At 47.9% G+C, this 21,450-nt stretch overlaps 1 protein-coding gene across 6 annotated transcripts in view; it reads left to right on the forward strand.

The window, feature by feature from the left end:
• The window catches only part of MYOF (myoferlin), a 160,910-nt gene that overhangs the window by 125,164 nt on the left and 14,296 nt on the right, over positions 1-21,450 (forward strand). For 3 of the 6 annotated variants that reach the window (XM_070057607.2, XM_070057610.2, XM_089314748.1), the window contains 11 exons: positions 1,039-1,204; positions 5,067-5,143; positions 6,938-6,994; positions 8,461-8,472; positions 9,509-9,607; positions 11,714-11,839; positions 13,589-13,744; positions 14,208-14,299; positions 17,768-17,938; positions 18,606-18,754; positions 20,587-20,726. In XM_070057607.2, the coding sequence (XP_069913708.1) occupies positions 1,039-1,204; positions 5,067-5,143; positions 6,938-6,994; positions 8,461-8,472; positions 9,509-9,607; positions 11,714-11,839; positions 13,589-13,744; positions 14,208-14,299; positions 17,768-17,938; positions 18,606-18,754; positions 20,587-20,726 (1,245 nt within the window). The remainder of the gene's footprint in view (positions 1-1,038; positions 1,205-5,066; positions 5,144-6,937; positions 6,995-8,460; positions 8,473-9,508; positions 9,608-11,713; positions 11,840-13,588; positions 13,745-14,207; positions 14,300-17,767; positions 17,939-18,605; positions 18,755-20,586; positions 20,727-21,450) is intronic. The other 3 variants (XM_008270211.5, XM_089314747.1, XM_070057609.2) reach the window with 2 other exon arrangements.

The following is a 21,450-nucleotide window of genomic DNA, read 5'->3' on the forward strand; positions in this document are numbered from 1 at the left end:
AGGTTAATATTTTCCTCACAAATTAATGTGGATGGTCTGCACAGCAAACTTCCTCTTCAACATCACCTCCTCCCTTCTTAAAATGAGTTATGTATTTGTCAGCTGCTGATTTCTTTGGAACGTTGTCTCCATAACCTTCTTATAAGGCATCAATGATTTCAGTACTCTCCCACCTAAGCTTCACCATAAATTAAATGCTTTTGCTTCAAACTTAGAAGAATTCATGTTGCTCTGATAGGGGCTCTTTTCTTTCCTTTCAAAGATTTATTGTATTTTTTTGAAAGGTTGAGTTATGGAGAGAGAGCAAGATCTTCCCTCTGCTGGTTCACTCTCCAAATGGCCACAGTGGCTGGAGATGGGCCAGGAGCATGGAACTCCATTGAGGTCTCTCACATGGGTGCAGAGGTCCAAGAACTTGGGCCACCTTCTGCTGTCTTCCCAGGAGCATTAGCAGAGAGCTGGATCATAAGTACAGGACTCGAACTGACACTCTGATATGGGATGCTGGGTCATGGGCTGTGGCATATTAATCTGCTGTGTCACAACACCAGCCCCAAATAGGGCTCTTTTCCATCCATGTCGAATCCTTCTTAGTGCCTCAAACTAGATCCTGTTCAGACATGATATTGCAAATTAGTACAAGTTAATTTTAGTGCAAACAATTTGGAAACACATGCATAGTTTTGTCATAATATACATTTTTCCATAAGCTTTTTGAAGACCCTTGATATATTAACAAGCCTACTACTGTTCATGAGGTAAGTAGGGCACAGAGGGATTAGAGACGCTCCCTTCAGTCTTGCAGTTCACGGTGGCAGGACCAGGATTTGATGCCAGGCAGTCTGGCTGGCAGCTCATGCTGTTAAGCACTGAGCCACTTGCCTAGAGCGGAAGTTACTCAGCCACTCATTGTGAGTCCCCTGGGCTATTGCCAGTTGGACAAAAAGAATCTGGGTTCCACCTTGGGGATTTATTAGTAAAGTTGCTGTCCTCAGATCTTGTAAAAAGAGAAATGACACCTACCTTCATGACTCCCAGTTGCTGCCCAAGGAGGAACTGTACATGCCTCCGCTGGTGATCAAGGTCATCGACCACAGGCAGTTTGGACGGAAGCCCGTGGTTGGCCAGTGTACCATCGACCGCCTGGACCGCTTTCGCTGTGATCCGTATGCAGGGAAGGAGGATATCGTGCCTCAGCTGAAAGGTAAAACGCAAGTCTGTAACATTCCAGGCTTTTTGCACACATCTGGTGGAGTCCTCCCAAACCTTCCCAAGGTAAGTCTTCAGTGTCCAGATTTTGCAGAAGAGCAAAGAGTTTGATTTACTGGGAAGGTGACAGAGTTGTAAGTGGCAGAGCGAGGCTGCAATTCTGGCATAGTGTGGGGAGTCCCGAGGCTCAGGCCATTACCTTCTGAAATGTTTGGCTCCTGGATGAACACAAGAACTCTGTGTAGGAAACATTAAGTGCTTCATGAGCTTTTCCTGTTTATTTTTCAGTAAGCTGCCTGGAAATGCAAGGAGAGCTATACCCACATGAGAAATAAGGAGGAAGTAATTGCCTTCAGCCATCTGCAAGTGATTTTTTTAAAAGATTTATTTACTTATTTTGTAAGCCAGAATTAGAGGAAGAGACAGACTGAGAAAGAGAGAAAATTTCCATCCACTTGTTTACTCCCCAGATGGCCACAATGGCCAGAGCTGAGCCAAAAGCCAGGAGCTTCATCCAGGTCTCCCACATGAGTGGCAGAGGCCCAAACAGTTGGGCCATCTTCCGATGCTTTTCCCAAGCCACTAGCAGGGAGCTGGATCTGAAGTGGAGCAGCCAGGACATGAACTGATGCCCATGTGGATGCCGGTGCTACAGGTGGCAGCTTTACTGGCTATGCCACAATGCTGGCCCCAACAGATTATTGATCACTCACTGAATACCATGTATCATTCTAGATGTTTAGGGGACAGAAGGGACCAAGACACCCACAGAGCAAGAACCCAGCAGGGAAGAAAAGGAAATGGGCCGTAGCAGAATGGTGTGGTAAATATTTTAGTGGGGAGATACAAGGAAACCCTCCCCACACACAGTGAAGGAGGAAATTTTTATTTCAAATTGCTTCTCATTTTTTGCTCCACCTCATTAACACATCACAACATTTTGTGCTGTAGTTCGAAAGATATGTCCTTGTTATCCTTACAGAAAGAATTTAAATGAATTGCCTTAGGTCATATAATTAATACACAAATGATAGAGCTTTGCATAATACTTAGAGTTCCCTAATAAATAATGGCTAATGATACAGGGGTTTTGCTGTTACTCATTTCAATAGTTACATCCTTTTAGTTACCTTGTTCCAGGGACTGTTAGGGGCTGAGGGCTCTGTCACATCAGTGTAGAAGATCCCAGACCCCTGAACTCGTTAGATCAGACCCCAGTGGAGGACTGGAAGACCCTCATTAATCTGATCCTTGGTAGCTTCAAGACAAACAGATGCCTTCTAGTTAAACACCAGAGGGTAGCCAGTTCTACTTAAGCTTCCATATGGTTTGTAATTAATTTCACTGATCCTTAGAAATGCATTCAGTATGTGACTCTAAACATCCTGTGTCCCTAATTCAGAGAAGAGGGGGAAACAAATTCATCATCACATTTGAGCAAAATCTTACATGTGTTTATCAAGAAATACCCCATGCAAAACATTTTGTGCTGAACTGATGGTGCCTAATATTGCAACTTTTTTTTTTTTAGAACAAGAAAGATTTTTGTAACTGCAGGAATTGTTATATTTGGGTTTCCTACATAGAACGTATTTCCTAGCATGTTTTCTACTGCTCTCATGAGCAAAAGTTCTTTGGTTTGAATACATGAAATTGTTAGGATAGCACAAATGCTGGGGCCAGCACTGTGGTGCAGCAGGTTAAAGTCCTGGCCTGAGGCGCTGGCATCCCATAGGGGTGCTGGTTCTGGTCCCAGCAGCTCCTCTTCTGATCCAGCTCTCTGCTATGGCCTGGGATAGCAGTAGAAGATGGCCCAAGTGCTTGGGCCCCTGCACCCTCATGGGATACCTGGGAGAAGCTTCTGGTTCCTGGCTCCGGATCGGCTCAGCTCTGGCCGTTGCGGCCATCTGGGGAGTGACCCAGTGATGGAAGACATCTCTTTCTCTCTCTGCCTCTCTCTGTAACTCTGTCTTTCAAATAAATAAAATCTTTTTTAAAAAAAAAAAAAAAAAAAAAAAAGGAAGGCACAAATGCTGCAAACTCTGTGGCAGAATCTCTTGTATGGACCTCCTTGGGTCTAGTGCCCAGGACGAGGCTGGGCCCACGGTTAGTGATTCTCTATGATTAAAGTGGATTTTGGGCAAGAGTGCCGAGTTCCGGAAGAGGAAAATCTGGTACTTTCTTAAAACCAGTGATAGGGTAGAAGTTGAGGAGTGTACCTCGGTTGACCTCTTGTTGGCAATATACATTATAGCCATCCCCTCTCCATCCTGTCCCTTAGGCTTTGTTTCATATGGGGATGGTAGAGTGGAGAGCTGATACATAAGAGGGAACTTGAATGCTGTGGTGTTCATGCATTCGTGCCCGTCTGGCTGCACCTGCCAGATTGTTGCAGATGTCTGGGTTTTGTGGGAGTTCAGAGACTGCTCACAAATCTGAGTGTGCCATATGTATACAAAACTGCCCAGCAACTGGCAAATCATCATCGCTCAATAAATGCCAACATCACCCTGTTCATTTCTGATATTTATTGAGCACCAACTTTGCTCCAACTCTGGTGTGATTACTTATAGTTTTGTACTAACTGTTTGATCCAAAGCAAATATCTGGCTTTCTCTTAGCTTCAGTTTTTGTTTTTTAGTTATTTTTTAAGATTTTATTCATTTATTTGGCAGTTATAGAAAGAGGGAATGACAAAGATCTTGCATCTGCTGGTTCACTTCCCAGATGGCCACAATGGCAGGACCTAGGCCAGGCTGAAGCCAGAAGCCTGGAACTCCATCCAGGTCTCCCACATGGGTGGTAGGGGCCCAAGAACTTGGGCTTTCTTCGCCATTTTTCCTGGTGTATTAGCAGAGAGATGAATGGGAAGTGGAGCAGCCAGGACTTGAACCAGAATTTACATGGTATGCCAGGGTTGCAAGTGGTAGCTTAACTCACTGTGCCACAACTACTGCCCCAATTTGTTTGAAGTCTTTAAAAGGGGGATGATGGGACACTCTGTATAGGATGGTTGAGAGATTGAGATCATGTAAGTAAAAGTGCTTAGGACAATGATGGGCATGTGGTAGGCACCTAAACATCATTTTTTCCCTCCCTTCCTTTATGCCCTTGGTGGGTTAAACAGAAGGTTCTTTTAGCTTGGTAGAGTTCATTCTGTCTGGATTTGGGCCCCTTGTTGGGTATGTGACTTCTTGGTGCCCTCTTTAATAAAAGGCAGACTTGGCCTCGCCCCCCCATCCACCCCCATCTAAGACCTTGGAACCTCCTGGAGCTGCTGCAAACCTGGTGAGCCCAGGGGCTGTCCCTGAGCCCCTTGCTCTAACCCCGAATCCTGAGTCATGACTGTTTGGGAAGTTGTACATAAAGTCGGGGCATGTGTCTCTCCCTCTCCATGTACTGTGGGAACAAGCCATTGCAATTTCAGACCTGAAACGCACAACTCCCCACCCTGCCTCACCTCTCTTCTCTTCTTTATTTTCTGTGCCATAGAAACAAATTCTAAGAAGGCTCCTTTAGATGTAACCACATACACAAATCCACTTCTGTATCCCCTAAAGACATGTATTGACACATTCTTGTTTGAGCATTTCTGATATATAAATCCTGGACTAATTGTCCAAAACAAAAATGAGCCATAAAACCCCACAAAAATGTCTAAAACTGTATTATATTTTGGGGAAAGTGATGAATTGTTGGGTTATTTTCTAAATTCAGGTAGTAGTTCTCTTTTTTCAGTGTCATCCAGGAATAAATTCTAGCATCCACCCTATGACTGTTGAACTCGAACTTGGAGAAGAAAGTTTACCATTGTATTTTCCTAAGTATCTCAGATTATGAAATTGTTTGCCTTGCAGCTTCCCTGATGTCTGCTCCCCCCTGCCGGGATACCATTATTGAGATAGAAGACACCAAACCATTACTGGCTTCTAAGGTAGGCTTCGGAACTGATCCTTGGAACTGTCAGTTTTTATCTCTCAGATGTCCGAGCATTGGGTAAATGCAGTCACCAGCCAGTCACTGCAATTAAGATAATCATCATCAAACCAGTTTTCCATGGACTGAGTAAAGACAAGAGTATAAATCTTGAACTCATCAAGTAGACTAGTAGTCCTCAACTATCACTAATAGTCACCCAGGAATCCTAAATAACACCACACCCAGGCCCCACCCCAAGAGGGAGAGGATCCGACATATAGGTATGTATTCAAACCTCCCTGAGAGATTGCAGTGAGTATGCATGTGTGAGACCATTGGTATAGACACTCTGCCTACAAACTGACAGCATTGCAATGTTCAGAACCGGGATCCATGCAACAAGCCAGGTTTTATCCCTGCATGAAGCAAAAGTGTCATAGATTTGTAATGACCCTATTTGTCAGTGTACAAATTCCCTGTGGTTTTGGCATGAAGAAATTGGTGGAAATACTCACTCAGAACCCTATTTTAAAACCATCCTAACGACTTCTGCAAGAAGGAAGGGGAAAAAAAGACTCAGCCCAAAAAAAAAAAAAAAAAGAAAATGCCAAATATCTCCCTGTTTCTTTTGGCATTGAAGATGAACTTTCACAGCATGTTTTAATGTGCAAACTGGCCCACAATGCACATGATTGCACTTTAATATGTTATGTCCATAAACAGTGCCTTTAAAGACATCTACTTCCTTCCCGGTGCATTAAACTCACTAACAATTGGACCGTGTTAAATGGGGTCTCCACAGCCAACACTGTGCAGCAGTGTGTTTGAGTCTACCTCTGAAATCCTACATGCTCATAAATGACCATGTCTAATTTCCCATACTGTAGGTCACAGTGAGTAGTTCATACCCAAATATTCCCTGTCAGAGAAGGCTAAGTACAATATATTTTAAATCTTCTATGTAGATTTCACAAGTACTCTGGAAAAAGGCAGTTTAAGATCCTTCTTGGTAATCTGCCTCCTGTTTTACCATTTCCCATGGTCAATAAATTATTATATGTCTTCTGTGTACTCGGTAGCCCTAAGTACCATTGGCGAGGAAGTAGAAGAATAAAACAATCCATGCCAATATTTTCACCCATTTTTTTTTAACAGCAGGTAACAGATAGATAGGATACTCTAGCAACACAGTTCAAGAATTCAGTTTACATCATAGAATTTAACATTGCAATGTGGCAGGGTTGGTTTGGTAGTATCCGTCAATCCCACTGTTCTACAAATGACTTTAATCTACTTCCTGTCTTCATAGCTAGTTGAGGTGCCCTGTACTGATAAAAAAAAAAAAAAAAAAAAAAAAGCTGGTTGGAAGGTTGGAATCTCCTCTGAGAACCTGAGTTTCCCTGTTCAGTAAGGTAGACTTTACACATCTATGCAAAATCCAGTGAGTAGAGTTGAACTTTGGAAGAGCCAATGCCAAGCTTGCTGATGCCCTGTATTACATGTGTATATAATATACATGTAATGAATATATTGCCACTAACTCGGTGCAGGCCTTGCAGCTGGGTAAACCGAGGGAATGGGTCAAATCTATGCTGTTGCTGCAGGCTTGAAGGCTGTGGCTCTGGGTGAAAGTGTCCTGCTCTGGAAACTTAGGGCACTGCCCTGTACCGGCCATCGGAGAGCTTAACAAATGGGCTCAGCGCTACCACAGAAACCTGAGAAATAATATTAGGGCCAAATTGGTCAAGTGCTAGCCAGATCACACGGACGTTCTTACCTGGCCATCTCAACAACTGTCTTCCAATTCCAGTGCTTAAGCAGCATGTCAACAGCACTCAGCAAAATGACTTCACCAACGACAGTGCATGTATGTATGATAAAATGCGTGATGCGCTTGGGACTGTGGGGTCTCAGTCTAGAGACTTGACTTCTTCTTTCAGATTCTTTCTATTAGTAGATTTTGGAGTGAATGGTCCTCTTTAAACAAATTTGACTGTCGTCAGTCTAAGGAAAGGAGAATCTCCTGAAGCATTTAATGATTTGCTACTATAAATTCATTATTGGGTATAATACAGTAAGCCACAACAGTTGCTTCGGTTACTTTTCCACGTGAAATAGGCATGCATAAATTTTTCCATGTGAATCCCAAAACTTAAAGTCAGCATCTTGTCTTGAGTAATGCTTTTTAAGTCATGAAGCATTATTTTTTGAAGTGATTTTTAATAGCTGGAAAATAGATATGAATAAACAGATTCTAAAAATCTGAACTCAGGAACCATTGAGAACGTGAAACTATTTTTGGTGTAAAATCCTTCTCTCCAAAATCTCAATTCAACTATGATGATGTAACCCTTAATCCAGCATTGGAATGAATCTAATAGAAAGAATTGACACATCTGTCTGTCTCTCGGCCTCTCTGGGCAATTCTCTTGTACTGAACAAGTCAATCAAGACCGTACTGAGGAACACCCACAGAAGTCCCATGAGCCTCCCGCATAGCAGCTGTGGGAAGAGCTCATAGTGAGAATTGTTCTCTCCCCACATTTGAAATGAACTTGAAATTAGGATTTCATGAAGGACGTCCAGGTAGCATTTCTTCAAACTGTTGCTGAGGGCAACCTTGGTTTGTGGTGCTGCAGGTACCAGGATGAAAGTAAAGTCCCCACATTCTAGTTCTCCCTTCTCTCATCTTCTGGATGTACTTTGAGATCATGAGTGGATTCTCCCATGCAAACATTCAACAAGAAAGATTTGGCCAATAAAAAAAGCTTGACACCCTTTATTAGAAAAGTTTTGATGGATGAGCACTATTTAGTGCTATAACAAGGGCATGGCAAAAAGTCAACAGCAGGCACCTACCTGATGATATTGTAATCATAGAAAACTAGTGACAGGAGAGTTATTGAAGGGATGAGAGTTAAGCCAAGTTGCAAATACACTTTAGGAGTTACATGGAATGGAAGGTTTGGAACAGAGAGATGAGCCATTCTACACACCCCACCCCGCCGTGTGACCACTGTGTTAGTAGACCATGAGATTACCCAGCTATTGAAGATGTGAGACCGGGGTGGCTACCTCCATGCCTTTCACTTGGATACTGTGTGTAACTCTTTTGCATATTTTCAGAAGAGAAACTGATAAGGTGTGTTTAATGATGAGAACATCTTGACTAGAATAATTTAAAGAATCCATCAAAATCTTGATAAGATAAAGTATGCATGAGAAATAATTTCTCCTCTCTTTCTCTCTGAATCTAATTTTCATGGGGTCTCCATATCCGTGTAATCTATGATATGGTTTGCTCTCCTCGTGACCGTACATGGGCATGCACAGCTGACGGAAAAGGTAACTATTGTGCACACTTCTCTATTTTTTGAATGGAAGGATGGTTTTTAATAATGCTATATCTTTATAAAAGGGAAAAATACTTGTATATTCCAAAGCCTTGGGATTACAACATGAGAGTCAATTTGGTGTAACAAAGAGGGTAATAAGATCCTGTCTTTTCATGCAAATTTTTTAAAATTTTAAGTTATATAAGTTTCATATATTTCATATATACAGATTTAAGAGCATAGTGATACTTCCCACCAATGCTCTACTTTTAAGATTCATATATCTTCTGCCAACTTTGTGACACATAAATATAGAAATAAAAATAGCCTTTCTTAATATCCCATCACTATTTCCAAAGTACATCCAAATAAGCAATTGATGGGTCTGATGTGGACCGACTCTGGTTATAAATCTGGGCAGGATCATCTAAGGATGTCCCTCAAGTGACTAACATGCTATCCCTCTGCCCAACCAAGAACCACTCATCACAACCAGAGCTTCCTGACACTGGTTCCCTGCTAGAATCACCTGGGAAACTCATGACACATGAACTGGATGCCCGTGTCTTACCTCAGACTTACTGAACCTGAATCTTCAAAGGATTCAGGATCAGCTGGTTTAAATGGACCATCATGACTCCTTACCTTTGTTTCACCTTCACCTTGTAAAATTTTCAAAGCTCTTTCTCCCAATGACCATATATTGGAGGTATTATATTTCATTTGTTTACATAAATATCAACACAACTGGGTAAAAAAAAGTTAAAGCAGACAAATTAAGACTGTGTTTATAGAATGTAAGAAAGTCACCTAGAACAGCAGTGGACATTAATGCCAAATACAGTTCACGGGTGAAGGATGATCATTTTGCTTCTAGTTTATGAGCGAAGAATTATGAGCACTCTGTCCATCACCCATGTAAACAGAAGTCCTATGTACAATCTCACTGATAACAGGTCAGAGACTGCTGTTACCTAGCAGTTTTCCTGCATAGCTTGGAACTCCATCTCATCACTAAAAATGTTTCCATTTTGACATGTCTGTAGGAGGAAGAAATCGTTGACTGGTGGAGTAAATTTTACGCTTCCTCGGGGGAACATGAAAAATGTGGACAATACATTCAGAAGGGCTATTCCAAACTCAAGGTACCCGGACTTAGACTGGTGTGGGCAGCAGACTCAACATTCATGAAACTGACTCCAGGCAGAGCTAAAAAACCTTCACAGTGCTTCTGGGGAAGGACAGGAAAACCTCTGGCCTCCTGGAGAGCCCTCCTGCAATGGGTTTTGGCTTCTAGAAGATTCTCGGGGCTTGAGGACAGCTGTTGAGCTGTGGTTACATGATGGCCACTGTGGGGCTGGGGCACCTGGCACAGGGATGGGAATGGTGGCACTACATGAACTAAGCCAACCACTATCCTGCTTGACTCAGGGAGGCCCGGATGTCATGGTGCTCTTTGCAGAATGTTATGAGATGCCAGCATGCTTCACCCAGTCTTCTGTACAGAGATCAGTTTCCCCAGTAGAAAAGTCAATTCTAGCACATGTATGCAGAGTAAAATCACAGCTGGGCATGGGTGCCTAGCACAAAGGCAAGCTACAGAGCTAGGCAAGGCAGGCTATCCGTGACCTTTGTTAACGTTCTGAGTTTTCAATTCTGCATTCAGTTGTTTGGTTTGTAATGCACTCGATTGAATCAAATGCTAAAGCTTTCAGAACAATATATAGGAAAAGAATTTCAGTGGAACTAGCAAGTCATTGAAATTGTCCCCATCAAAGTGGAAAACTCACATTCTTTCCTGTGATAGCCCTAACATCTGAATGTAGATCAAGAAACCCCAGCATATAAAGAACAAAATGGTCAAACTGGGCTATTAGATCCCTTTCACACTTTCTCCTCTTCCTCTCTCCCCACCTTGCTGCTGCAGCCATCTTCCTCTTCCCTTTTTCTGTATTTTTTTTTATAGGAGCATAACTTATGTGCAATAAAGTGATCCATTCAATGGATTTTGATAATTGTATACACCTATATAAACAGTGAACCCAAACAAGACAAAAAAACATTGCCATTGTGCTTGTTGGAGTCCCGGCTGTTCCCCTTCTAATGCAGCTCCCTGCTGATGCTCCTAGGGAGGCAACAGAAGATGGTCCAAGTGCTTGGGCTCCTGCCACCCATACAAGAGACCCAGATGGAGTGTCTGGCTCCTGCCGTCAGCCTGGACTAGCCCTGATTTTTGCAGCCATTTTGGGAGTAAATTAGCAGATGGAAGATTCTCTCTCTCTCTCATTTTCTCTGCCACTCTGCTTTTCAAATAAATACCTTTTTTAAAAAAGAATATTTTCGGCCAGCGCCATGGCTCAATAGGCTAATCCTCCACCTGCATCACTGGCATACCGGGTTCTGGTCCCAGTCGGGGTGCCGGATTCTGTCCCGGTTGCCCCTCTTCCAGGCCAGCTCTCTACTGTGGCCCAGGAGTGCAGTGGAGGATGGCCCAGGTGCTTGGGCCCTGCACCTGCATGGGAGACCAGGAGAAGCACCTGGCTCCTGGCTTCAGATCGGCGGGGTGCGCCGGCCACAGCGCACCGGCCATTGGAGGGTGAACCAACAGCAAAGGAAGACCTTTCTCTCTCTCTCTCTCTCTCTCTCACTCTCTCACTGTCCACTCTGCCTGTCAAAAATAAAAAAATATAAAATAAAAAGAATATTTTCATCACCACAGAGAACTTCTCTGTGCCAGTCACTCTTGCAGAACTGTTGGCTCCCAGGGGCGGCCCGGGGTCTGAGTTGGATCACAGTAAACTGGTGCGCCTGTTCTCATACCTTATGCCAAAGACCTCAGGGTGCATTCTCTGCAGGTCTGGCTTCTTTAGCCCGACATGTAGAGCTGACACTCAACATGTTTTATGTAACAGTGGCCATCCCTTTTTATTGCTGAGTAATAACCCATGGTGTGCACCTCCTACAGTTATCCATCTGCCGCTATGGACATTCTTATACCACTCAGATGCGTTCTTCATTTCTCTTTGCTAAATATGTATGTGATTTCTGGATTGTAGCAAAGGTGGATATTAAACTCCATAAGAAACTGCAGGGACTCTCCTAAGTGACCACCATTCTGCATTCCTGCCAGGAACACGAGGGCTCCTGCTCCCCCATGCACAGCCTCACCCCTCCCTTAGAGTCGTCAGCCCTTGTGATTTTAGACACTGTCTGCATATGAATAAGAAATGAAAACTGCTGCCGATTTTCAGATATACGATTGTGAACTGGAGCACGTGGCGGAATTTGAGGGCCTGACCGACTTCTCTGATACGTTCAAGTTGTACCGAGGCAAGTCAGACGAGAGTGAAGATCCCTCTGTGGTGGGAGAGTTTAAGGTGAGTTCAATGTGTGTGTGCTTCTCCCGTGTAAGATCCACCTGTACAGAGCTGCAGTCCAGGACAGCCGAGCTCTGGGACAGGGACATGCCTGCCCTCTGAGCGCCAATGGTTGCTAGAAAGCGTTGGAGTGGAAAGGTATTGGGGGGGTGAGGGAAGGTCCCTCAGGCTCTTCCCAGGGCCTCCTCCTCCCTCCCTGCTCAGGCCAGCCAATCTCCAGTCCTGCAGATGTATCCTGTCACCAGCCGCTCCTCCTCCCCGCCCTGCCGCCCCACCCAGGCCTTCAGCAGGATCACCATGACAGCCTGCCAGCCCACGGTCCTCTTTCCTCCCATCCGGTCCACCCTCCAAGCAACCAGCTCGGATCCTGTGTCCTGACTCCTAAAAGACCTCACTTGGGTTTCCACTGGGACAAGTCCCAGCTCCTTCCTCCCAAAGGCAGAGCCGGCCTTTCCCAGGGACACGCCTCCCCCTGCCCCTCCCGCAACCTCCGCACCCCGCGCCCCACACATGCCTTGTCCTCTCACACCTCGGAGCCCTGGGACCCGCTCCTCTCCCGTCCCTGGATGCCCTGCCTTACCGCCATGTGGCCTGACAAAGTCCTCCGCGTTCTTTAAGCGCCAGCTCAAATGTCACACTAAGAGCACCCTGGTTGCTTCAGGCAGCGTGACTCCCGGGGGGCCCTGGGCCCCCGCAGGTCTGGCTCGGGCTGCTCTGAAAGCACCTTTCACGTGGTCAGTCTCTGTGTGTGTGACCGCCTCCCCTTCCAACTGCACTGGGCAGAGCCGCCGCAGGTACAGCACCTTCCTAATTCTTTGTGGATAGCAGACACGACCCGCGGATCGGAGGATCATAGCTTCACATCCACCTGGGGGCAGTTGTCCACCCAGGGATCAAGACTGCGGGAGGCACTCTCACTGACCGTCCCTGGGCCCTTCTGCAGTCACTGAGTTGGTTTGTGGATCCCCAGTGCCTGGCACAGAGTGGGCACTTCCTGCATGCTGCTTTACTGAATGACGTAGCCGCTACTCGGACCCGGGCTTTCTCAGTCCAACTTTAGGGCTTTCCCCCTATACTTAAATTGGTTTCAAGATAAAATAGATGGCCTATCTCTGGCTGAGCCACTGGTACACTGACTCAAAGAAACCATCTCTTGAGCGCCTGTGTAGGCACAGTCCCATCTTAGGCACTAGGAGACAGACTGGTGGACAGGGTAGATAGAAGCTCGCAGTCTAGTGAGGGAACAGTCAATGAACAAGTCACTTCAATGCAGGCAGTGAGTGCTGGCCTAGAGGAAAGCACGCAGGAAACATACCCCGCCAGGAGCAAGCAGGGAGGCTTCCTGGAAGAAGTGATACTTTTCAGCTGAGACTGAAGGAATTAGCCTGGGAGTGGGAGAGGGTGCACAGGGGTGGAGCAGGAAAAGAGAACTCACTCACCCTTAGTGCTTTGTTCGATTTAAAAGTAATTATTTGTATTCGTATCTTCAAACATGCAGAATTTCATTCCTTCTCACCGCCACCTCCTCAGCCCATGGCCCAAGCCCCTGTCATCTCTTAACCGGGACCACTGCCCGGGCCTCCTGTCACCTCTCAGAGGATTACTTTATTATCACCTCACTCGCCCTACACAGAGCGCAGTTTCTTTTTGCACAGGTGGCCCTCCATGGCCCAACCCTGCGAGTGTCCCTGGGGAGGAGGGCAGTGCCCAGGGCCCCGCGCCACCCACCTCTGTGCACCTCTCTCTTAGGGCTCCTTCCGAATCTACCCACTGTCGGATGACCCCAGCATGCCGGCCCCTCCCCGGCAGTTTCGGGAACTACCTGACAGCGTCCCGCAGGAATGCACAGTGAGGATCTACATTGTTCGAGGCTTACAGCTCCAGCCCCAGGACAACAATGGCCTGGTAAGACTTTGGGTGTGGGGCCTTCTCCTGTAGCAAGATAATTACAGTCATCAGCCTGGTAATTGTCACGTTGGTTCTTTCTTTCTGGGCGTCTGTTATCTTGCTAGAGGAAAGATACTTTATCAAAACAATGGGTTCAGGAGGATTGTCCCCATGGGGATTTATCTCAGAGCTTAGGGGCTTAAGGGCCTCTGGTTGGTTCATCCTTCTCAGTTTACAGATGTGACCTGGGCGGAGATTTGCTGCAGTCCTCCTGCCAGCGCCAGCAGAGCTGCCCCCCCACCCCCACCCCACACCGCAGCCTCTGAACCCACACCATGGCTCAGAGCTCCTCTGGGGTGCCCAGGTGCCGTGACGGCTGCCTTACTGGGAATGGCAGAAGTAAGCCGAGCCTGTCCCGGCACTTGACTTGAACTTGCACCCTTCCGACACCATAACATCCCCTCCTGTCTTTTCCCTGCAGTGTGACCCTTACATAAAAATAACACTGGGCAAAAAAGTAATTGAGGACCGAGACCACTACATTCCCAACACTCTCAACCCAGTTTTCGGCAGGTAACGTACATTTTTCGATGGTTTTCTGTCTTGATGTTTCTGGGGATGTGTAGTAAGGGTGTTCTGTGGGCCTAGCCCTTTCAGGGCTCTGACACCTGTGATCACGTACTTGACAAATGTTCCTTCTAATCGAGAGGAGGGAAGAGTAAGGTGAATAAAAGCTAGTTGTAATGCACAAATACGGGATGGAAGCGAGAACGCCGGGACTACGTCATGGCATGGGTTTCTCTGCAGGGGGATTTGCTCTGAAACCTTGGGGGGTAGGAGGACAGGGTGGTTAAAGGCCCCTTGGTGGGAGAAGCTTGTGGGGTCCCTGCAAGAGGGAGAGGGGCTCCCTGTAGCGAAACGCTGTTCTCACTTCCAGAATCCCAGGTGTGCCCTGTTTGCGGCATGTTTGAATCCACTGAATCTATAATCGAGTCTGTTTCCCAAACCACAGAGGGGCAGAAAGTGAAAAGGTCAGGGTGCTCTGCCCCACCAGGCTTCTGTTCCCGAAGGTTCTTGAAATAGCCTCACTTCCTTTGCGGTTACAACTTGGGATGCATCTCTGGACTGTTAGATTTCTCTCATCAGAACCGTCCCAGGCACCCAAATCCAATGATCTGGAGGTAGGGCCAGCGTCTTCCAGCTAGAAATTCCACTACTTCCAGCTAGTACTTCCACAGTCAGCACTAGCCTGTGTTTGTTGAGCATTTACTGTGTGCAGACACTGGGCTGCGTTGTTTATGTAAAACCATCTCGCAACTCTGAAGTCCTGTTACCCTCATTCTAACATCCAAGGAAACAGGCACAGAGAGAACCAGTGCCTAATAAACCTGGTCAGATCCAAACCCAGGCCATCTGACCCAGTGTCCTTGTGGCTTGAGCAGTCTCCATGTTGAGTGTGTTAGCTGGGCAGGGAAAGGATCAGCAGCCGAGAGCCAGGAGAGCAGAGCCTACTGAGTGGCAGAGCCAAGCTTTAGCAGAACTTCTGACTCCAAGCCCCAGGTCTTTCCAAAACCCTTGGCAATGCTTCCTGTCCATGGCAAACCCATCACCTGTAGAGAAATGTTCTTTGTCCAAAACATTTGTGAAAATGGCCTTATTTCCCCAGAAGCTTGCTAAGTTGAGAACATGATGTTCTTGTTTGCTGTGTGGCCTGCATTTATATTTCTGGCCTTATTATCTTGCCCATGCTAACTCGCTCGCTCTGTGGCTTGTGTGTGTATGTGTGTGGAGAGAGAGTCTAGAAAGCCGCACAAGTCTTTGTCAGTCAAAGCCTCTTGGGCTTGCACATACCATTCTCACACACGGTAACACGTGTGCACATGAGACCACCTGCTCACGGGGCCCCTGGGCGTGCACGCACACCCGAGGCCACGTGCCAGGCCAGGGAGGAAGTAATCCCCTGGCACGGCAGCGTGAGTGTTCTCCTTTTCTTCGGCTGATCCAGCCCTGAGGTCTAGACAGGAAAAGGCACGCAGGGCAGGAAGGAGGGCTCCATGTGCGGGAGCCAGGGAATCGGGGAGAGCCAGCTTCAGAGGGAGAGAGGCGGCCCTGTCTGAATCACTGGCCTCAGAGGAGCCAAGCGCGAGCTTCATGAAGTGGCAGGAAAAGTCTTGCTTGGAGCCAGTGAGTGGTGTTAGGAGAAAGTGATGCCACCAGGCTCTGCTTGAGCAGTGGCTGTCGGACGGGCAGGCAGACTTCCCCTCGGCCCGCAGGGTGAAGCTAGGAGATGCAGAGGCCACTTGACCAAAGAGTTCTTGTTCTCAAGGGGCAGATATTGCCCAGTGAGGTATTCTTGTGCCTTGTATAAGATTCCCAGGGAATCCTAGACCAACAATAGAATGTCATGGGGCAGGTGTGTACGGGGCTTCGGGGTGATCATGACTCAAGCACCTCTTCTCAGCTGGCCACCTGCCTTCTGCAGGCCTCCGCCCAGCCCAGAGAAGTCATCCTAGGATTTGTCAAGGAGATACCTGGATGCTTTTTAGCAAAGCCCTATTGTCAGACCCCCCTCTGCTCAAACAGCTCAACATTCCTGTCGCTCCCCGTCTTCGTGGAGGAACGACACAGGACCCTGCACTGTTCTTTTGTCTGCTCGGCCCTCCCCGGGTTTGCTGCTGGTTCTTCCCGGGTTGGCTACCGTCCCTTCCACCTCCGTGGAAGGGCGGTTCCCCCTGCCACTTTCCCCACTTCCGCAGGGGAGCGGCATACCGCCGGCCGGCTCTCTCGGGGGCTGCACAGGTGTTCCTCTTAGATGTTCCCCTTAGATGTTCCTGGTGCATGTTGTCTCTCTCCTCCTTTATAGTCCTCTTCCACCAATCCCAACTCTGCTACCCACACGCCGAGTACGCTGCTCTCCTCCAATCAGGAGCAGGTCCTACAGTTTATTGGTTGAACTGGAGGCAGCTGTGTAGAAGCTGTTTCTCCCTTCTCAGCGCCATATTGTGGGAGAGCAGATGCATAGAATAAGTCTTAATTCCAGTAACTTAGTCTAGTCCGAGTTGCTCCCCACAATTCCTGGCTCCGTATATTCCAGAGTGCAAGGAGAAGGGGTGAAGTACAGGGAGAGAGGCGGTCTCTCTGGGTTTTTCCTTGAATGAAATTCATGGAGCACCTACTGTGGGACTGGTGCTTCTGTACCAAGTTCAAAGACCCCAAACCCTGCCCGTGTCAAGCTGATCCTGGTACCTTAGCACCCTGTGGGCCACATGGCTCACCTGCTGCCCGAAGTACCCGTGATCGTTTATCTCCAAGTCAGACGTGTTTGCGTTTTAATGCATACTCAGTAGGAAAGCTTGAAGGGCCCAAGGCCAATGGCAGACCCAGAGGGCGTGGGAGGGAGGGTCGGGAGCCTTCTTGGCAGCCTGCATGTCACACACACGCTATTGGCGGCTTCCATTCACACCCCTCCTCTGTGCTCTTGGGAGCGAATCAAAGACGTCTCATGGGCTGCTGATCTCTGTGAAGGCAGAGAAAGGAGTGTGGTCGGAGCACAGACGGGGGCTATAAGTCAGGGTGCTTGTGCCTCATTCACACCACTGCTGGGTAACGGTGCTTAGGCACCCAGGTTAGTAGGCATGGGATAAGAAAGATAATGATTTCATAGTACTTCATTATTATTATACTGGGTTTTGATCAATGCACACATGCCCACTGCGTTCTAAATGTTTCTTCAGCTGACCCTTATAACATGGACAGTATGTAACATCATCACCGTTTTACAGATGAGAAAGGTAAGTACACAGAGGTTAAGTAACTGGCCTGGAGTCCCACAGCTAGTCAGCAGCAGCGCTGGGATTTAAACCTAACTACTGGAAGCCCAATAGTATGTACTGCGTCTAGAGTAGTCCCTCCCACCCCGGGGATCCTAGTCTGCCACACTCCGACCCCAGAGCCGTGACCTGGGAATCCTGTGTAGGAACCCTAGCTTGTATGAAGTCCCCGGATGGATGAGAGATTCTAACCTCACACTTGTTTGTTTAGAATGTATGAACTGAGCTGCTACTTACCTCAAGACAAAGACCTGAAAATTTCAGTCTATGATTATGACACCTTAACCCGTGATGAAAAGGTCGGAGAAACAATTATCGACCTGGAAAACCGATTCCTCTCCCGGTTTGGATCCCACTGCGGCATACCTGAGCAGTACTGTGTGTAAGTTGCCCCATCTGACGTTAGCACCAGGAGGGCGTCTTCCCTGAGCCACTGCTCCTCTGTCAGTTAAGTGCTGTTTCCAATAGTAGGCTTGTCTTGGGGAGAGTCAGGGCCACTGCATGGCGCAGTTCAGTGATAGCCCAGGTAAAGCGGCCACTGGAGCAGTGCCCTGCCCTGCAGGGACGACGTGGGGAGCAGCCCTGGAAAAGTACCCCCCCCCCCCGCCTTGGGCCATCAGAGTGAGGGCTGGCAGTGTCGGCAGGAAAGAAGTCCCTGCCCTTTAGAAATGAGGACTCCTGTCTCTCCTCCCCCAGACGGCTCTCTCCTGCCCTGTCCCTCTCCCCCTGGAGTCTTCCTAGGGTAGTTAAGGAGACATAGATGGCAATTTCCAGGTGAGGAGCTGGCCTATTATGATCTTAAACTCCTCACTTTTACAGAGGAGGAAATTGAGGGTAAAAACAAATCAACGACCGAATGAATATGCCGGATGGGCTGAGGCCAAAAGAACATACGGGCCTGAGGGCTCTGACGTAGATTCCAGACAGAGGTCATTGTAGGCACTGATCACTGTTCGCATTGTGCGGGGGCCCTTGGAAGCTCGTGAGCGTGGGTGTGTGGATGCAGGAAGGCCCTGCAGTAACTCCAGGGTGTGGGGTGCGATTCACAGGTCTGGGGTAAACACCTGGCGAGATCAGCTGAAGCCAACACAGTTGCTTCAAAACATAGCCAGATTCAAAGGCTTCCCGCCACCCATCCTCTCTGAAGACGGAAGCAGAATCAGATATGGAGGACGAGACTACAGCTTGGATGAATTTGGTGAGCTTGTACCTGTGAACTGCAAGCTGGCGCAGAGTCCGCTAACCCATTTGCGTCACTGGGTCACATTCTCCCGTCCTGTGTTCTGCCTGCCCTTTGTGGGTCATCCCTATTTAAGCTCCCACCGCAGGGCTCTAGGAAATAATTTGTGTGTGATACATAATGAGCTCAAAAAAGCTCAGATGGAAACGTAAGACTTTCTCTTCTAAGTTGATTCCAGCCCTGCTCTGAGAAGCCTCAGGGCTGCTGGGGCCTGGTTCAGAGAGCCTGCTAAGCTCCCATTTGGCTCCCTTCCAAGCTTGGGATCTGGTTCTTTCCTTGGCAGGACATCCTAATACCCTGGTCTGACACACAGACAGCTAGCCACACTGTGACCATGACTGAAACAGGCTCCCTGGAGCAGGAACACTGTGCTATGCTCCCACGGTGTGGCAGGGAGGAATTCCCAGAGCAGGAGGCATGGGGCTGGTCTGCAAGGCTGCCCTCAGGAAGCTGAGCAAAGACGCATAGGAGCGCAACTCCTTCCTGAGCCTCCGCTGGCCTCCTGACATTGTAGGAAACCACACTTTGTCTTTTTATTTAAAGAGGACTTAGTCTCCATCAGGGATGTTTAAGAAATGTCGATGCTGCAGTTAACACATGAATTTAACAAATGTGTTGAGAACAAACTGGGAAGCAATGTGGTCTACTGGCAGAGGGTACCCCCAATAATCGAATAACTCCCTGCAAACAGCCAGATGTGGGCATTGTTCTGGTCCCCACTGTTACATAAGGCAACACACCCAAGACTTAGCAGCTGAAAACAACCCCTCTGTTTTGGTCACAATTTTGTGGGTCAAGAATTCAGAAAAGGCCCCACTGAGCAGTTCTGGCTTGAGGTCTCTCACATCTGGAAGCCAGGTGTCAGCTGGGGCTGCACTCATCTGAAGGCTCGGCTGGTGATGACAGCCACGGTGGCTCCTGAGAGGGCTGGCAATTAACCCTGGCTCCGAGCAGGAGCTGGTGGCCAGAACGCCCTCACAGGCCTTTGTAGCAAGTCAGGCTCTGGTCCTCAGGCTCCTCACGGGGCAGACAGTGTCCCCTAGGGTGAGTATCCCACAAGAACCAGGCAGGAGCTGCATGGTCTCTTACGCCTAGCCTTGGAAGGCACACAGTGTCCTGTCTCTGTTAGTGTTTGAATCCGTTTGCATACTCAAGGGAAAGGGCACAGGTTGCACCCCTTCATGGGAGAAGGGTCAAGGAATTTGGAGGCCACATTTTTAGACTGCCCCAGGGAGGTTGTAACATTTGAATCTCCAAATTCCAGTGGCTTGCCACTGTAGAAGTTTCTCATGAATTCAAGAGAGCTGTTCCTCCAGGTGGGTAGCCATCTTCCACACCAGGCTCTATGCACTCAGGGCCCCTCCTTCCCATAGCTCTGCTGTCCTTCAGCCCAGATCCAAGGAAGCTGTTTTCTGCATCCAGAACAGAAACACATAGAGGAGCCTGCACTGGAGGGGTTTGTGGGCAGGGGCCGGGGGTCCTACGCTGTTGCGTCCACTCAGGTTACCTTCTAGCCCAATCTGAGCCTATGTCACCAAAGTAAATATAGGCTGCCCTCACCCTTCTGGTGTGTTCCAGTCCCTGTGCTACGGGCTCAGTTGGATCTGAGCCTGTGCGGGACAGGGATCCTGGGCCAGCGCTGTTTCTGTCAACTTTTCCTTTACAAGGCAAAGTGTGCACATAGGCAGGGCCTCTCTATTTTTTGCAAAGTTGGATGAGATTCTGCAAGTGGCTCAGGGCCACCTGGCGGAATTGTTCCTATCCCCACTTCATTGCCCTTTCCATTCCAGAAGCCAACAAAATCCTGCACCAGCACCTCGGCGCCCCTGAAGAGCGGCTTGCCCTTCACCTCCTCAGGACTCAGGGGCTGGTCCCCGAGCATGTGGAAACAAGGACGTTGCACAGCACCTTCCAGCCCAACATTTCCCAGGTAAAGCCAAGACGCAGCCCTCACCCCCGCGCCCGGGCACGGCTTTTCTTCTTTTGTCTTGCTTGAATACTTTAGGTCCGCAGGAAGTAGAAATGATATTTAAATTAGCCTCATCCCAAAGGGAATCCCTAGATCCGGAGAAGAAATTGGCTATGACTCGGAACAAACTTGAACCAGGGTCTCCCCTGTCTCTTGTCGCTGAGTCTATTTAATCTCTTCTCGGGCTGTGCTCAGCTGCCTATGAGTCCAGATATTTTGGTTAGTTCCTGAGTGTCTTTGTACTAGAAGGTAGTAGCCCCACATACTGCCAAGTAGGCATTGGTTGCCCCAACCAGTTGCCTTTCACAGACCATTCTCCACTGTAGCAAAGATTGCCTGGTATGGGAAAGTGACAAAGCATGGCCCCGCCTGGGGAGGAGGTGTTATGAGTCTACAGAGGAAGGGAGGCAGGACCACAGCGCATAAGATGACAGGTCACAGGTACCATGTGCATAGCAGTGGGGAAGAGGGCCACATGGGATGCAGTTCCCAAAGAACAGTTAGACATGAACAATGACAAATGTTCTGTAAAAAGCTCATTAAAATGAAAATTTCCAGAGATTTCTCTGCAGAGAACTGGATGCAGTATGTCAGTGGTAGGGCCAGGAATCTGAATTTTGTTAAGTATGTGGAGGAGTTCTATTGCAAGTAGCTAGGTGCTCACAAATGCTCATCTAATGGGTGC

Source organism: Oryctolagus cuniculus, chromosome 15, assembly GCF_051225735.1.
Source record: "Oryctolagus cuniculus isolate XC-2025 breed Fujian yellow rabbit chromosome 15, ASM5122573v1, whole genome shotgun sequence".
NCBI classification, from domain to species: Eukaryota; Metazoa; Chordata; class Mammalia; order Lagomorpha; family Leporidae; genus Oryctolagus; species Oryctolagus cuniculus.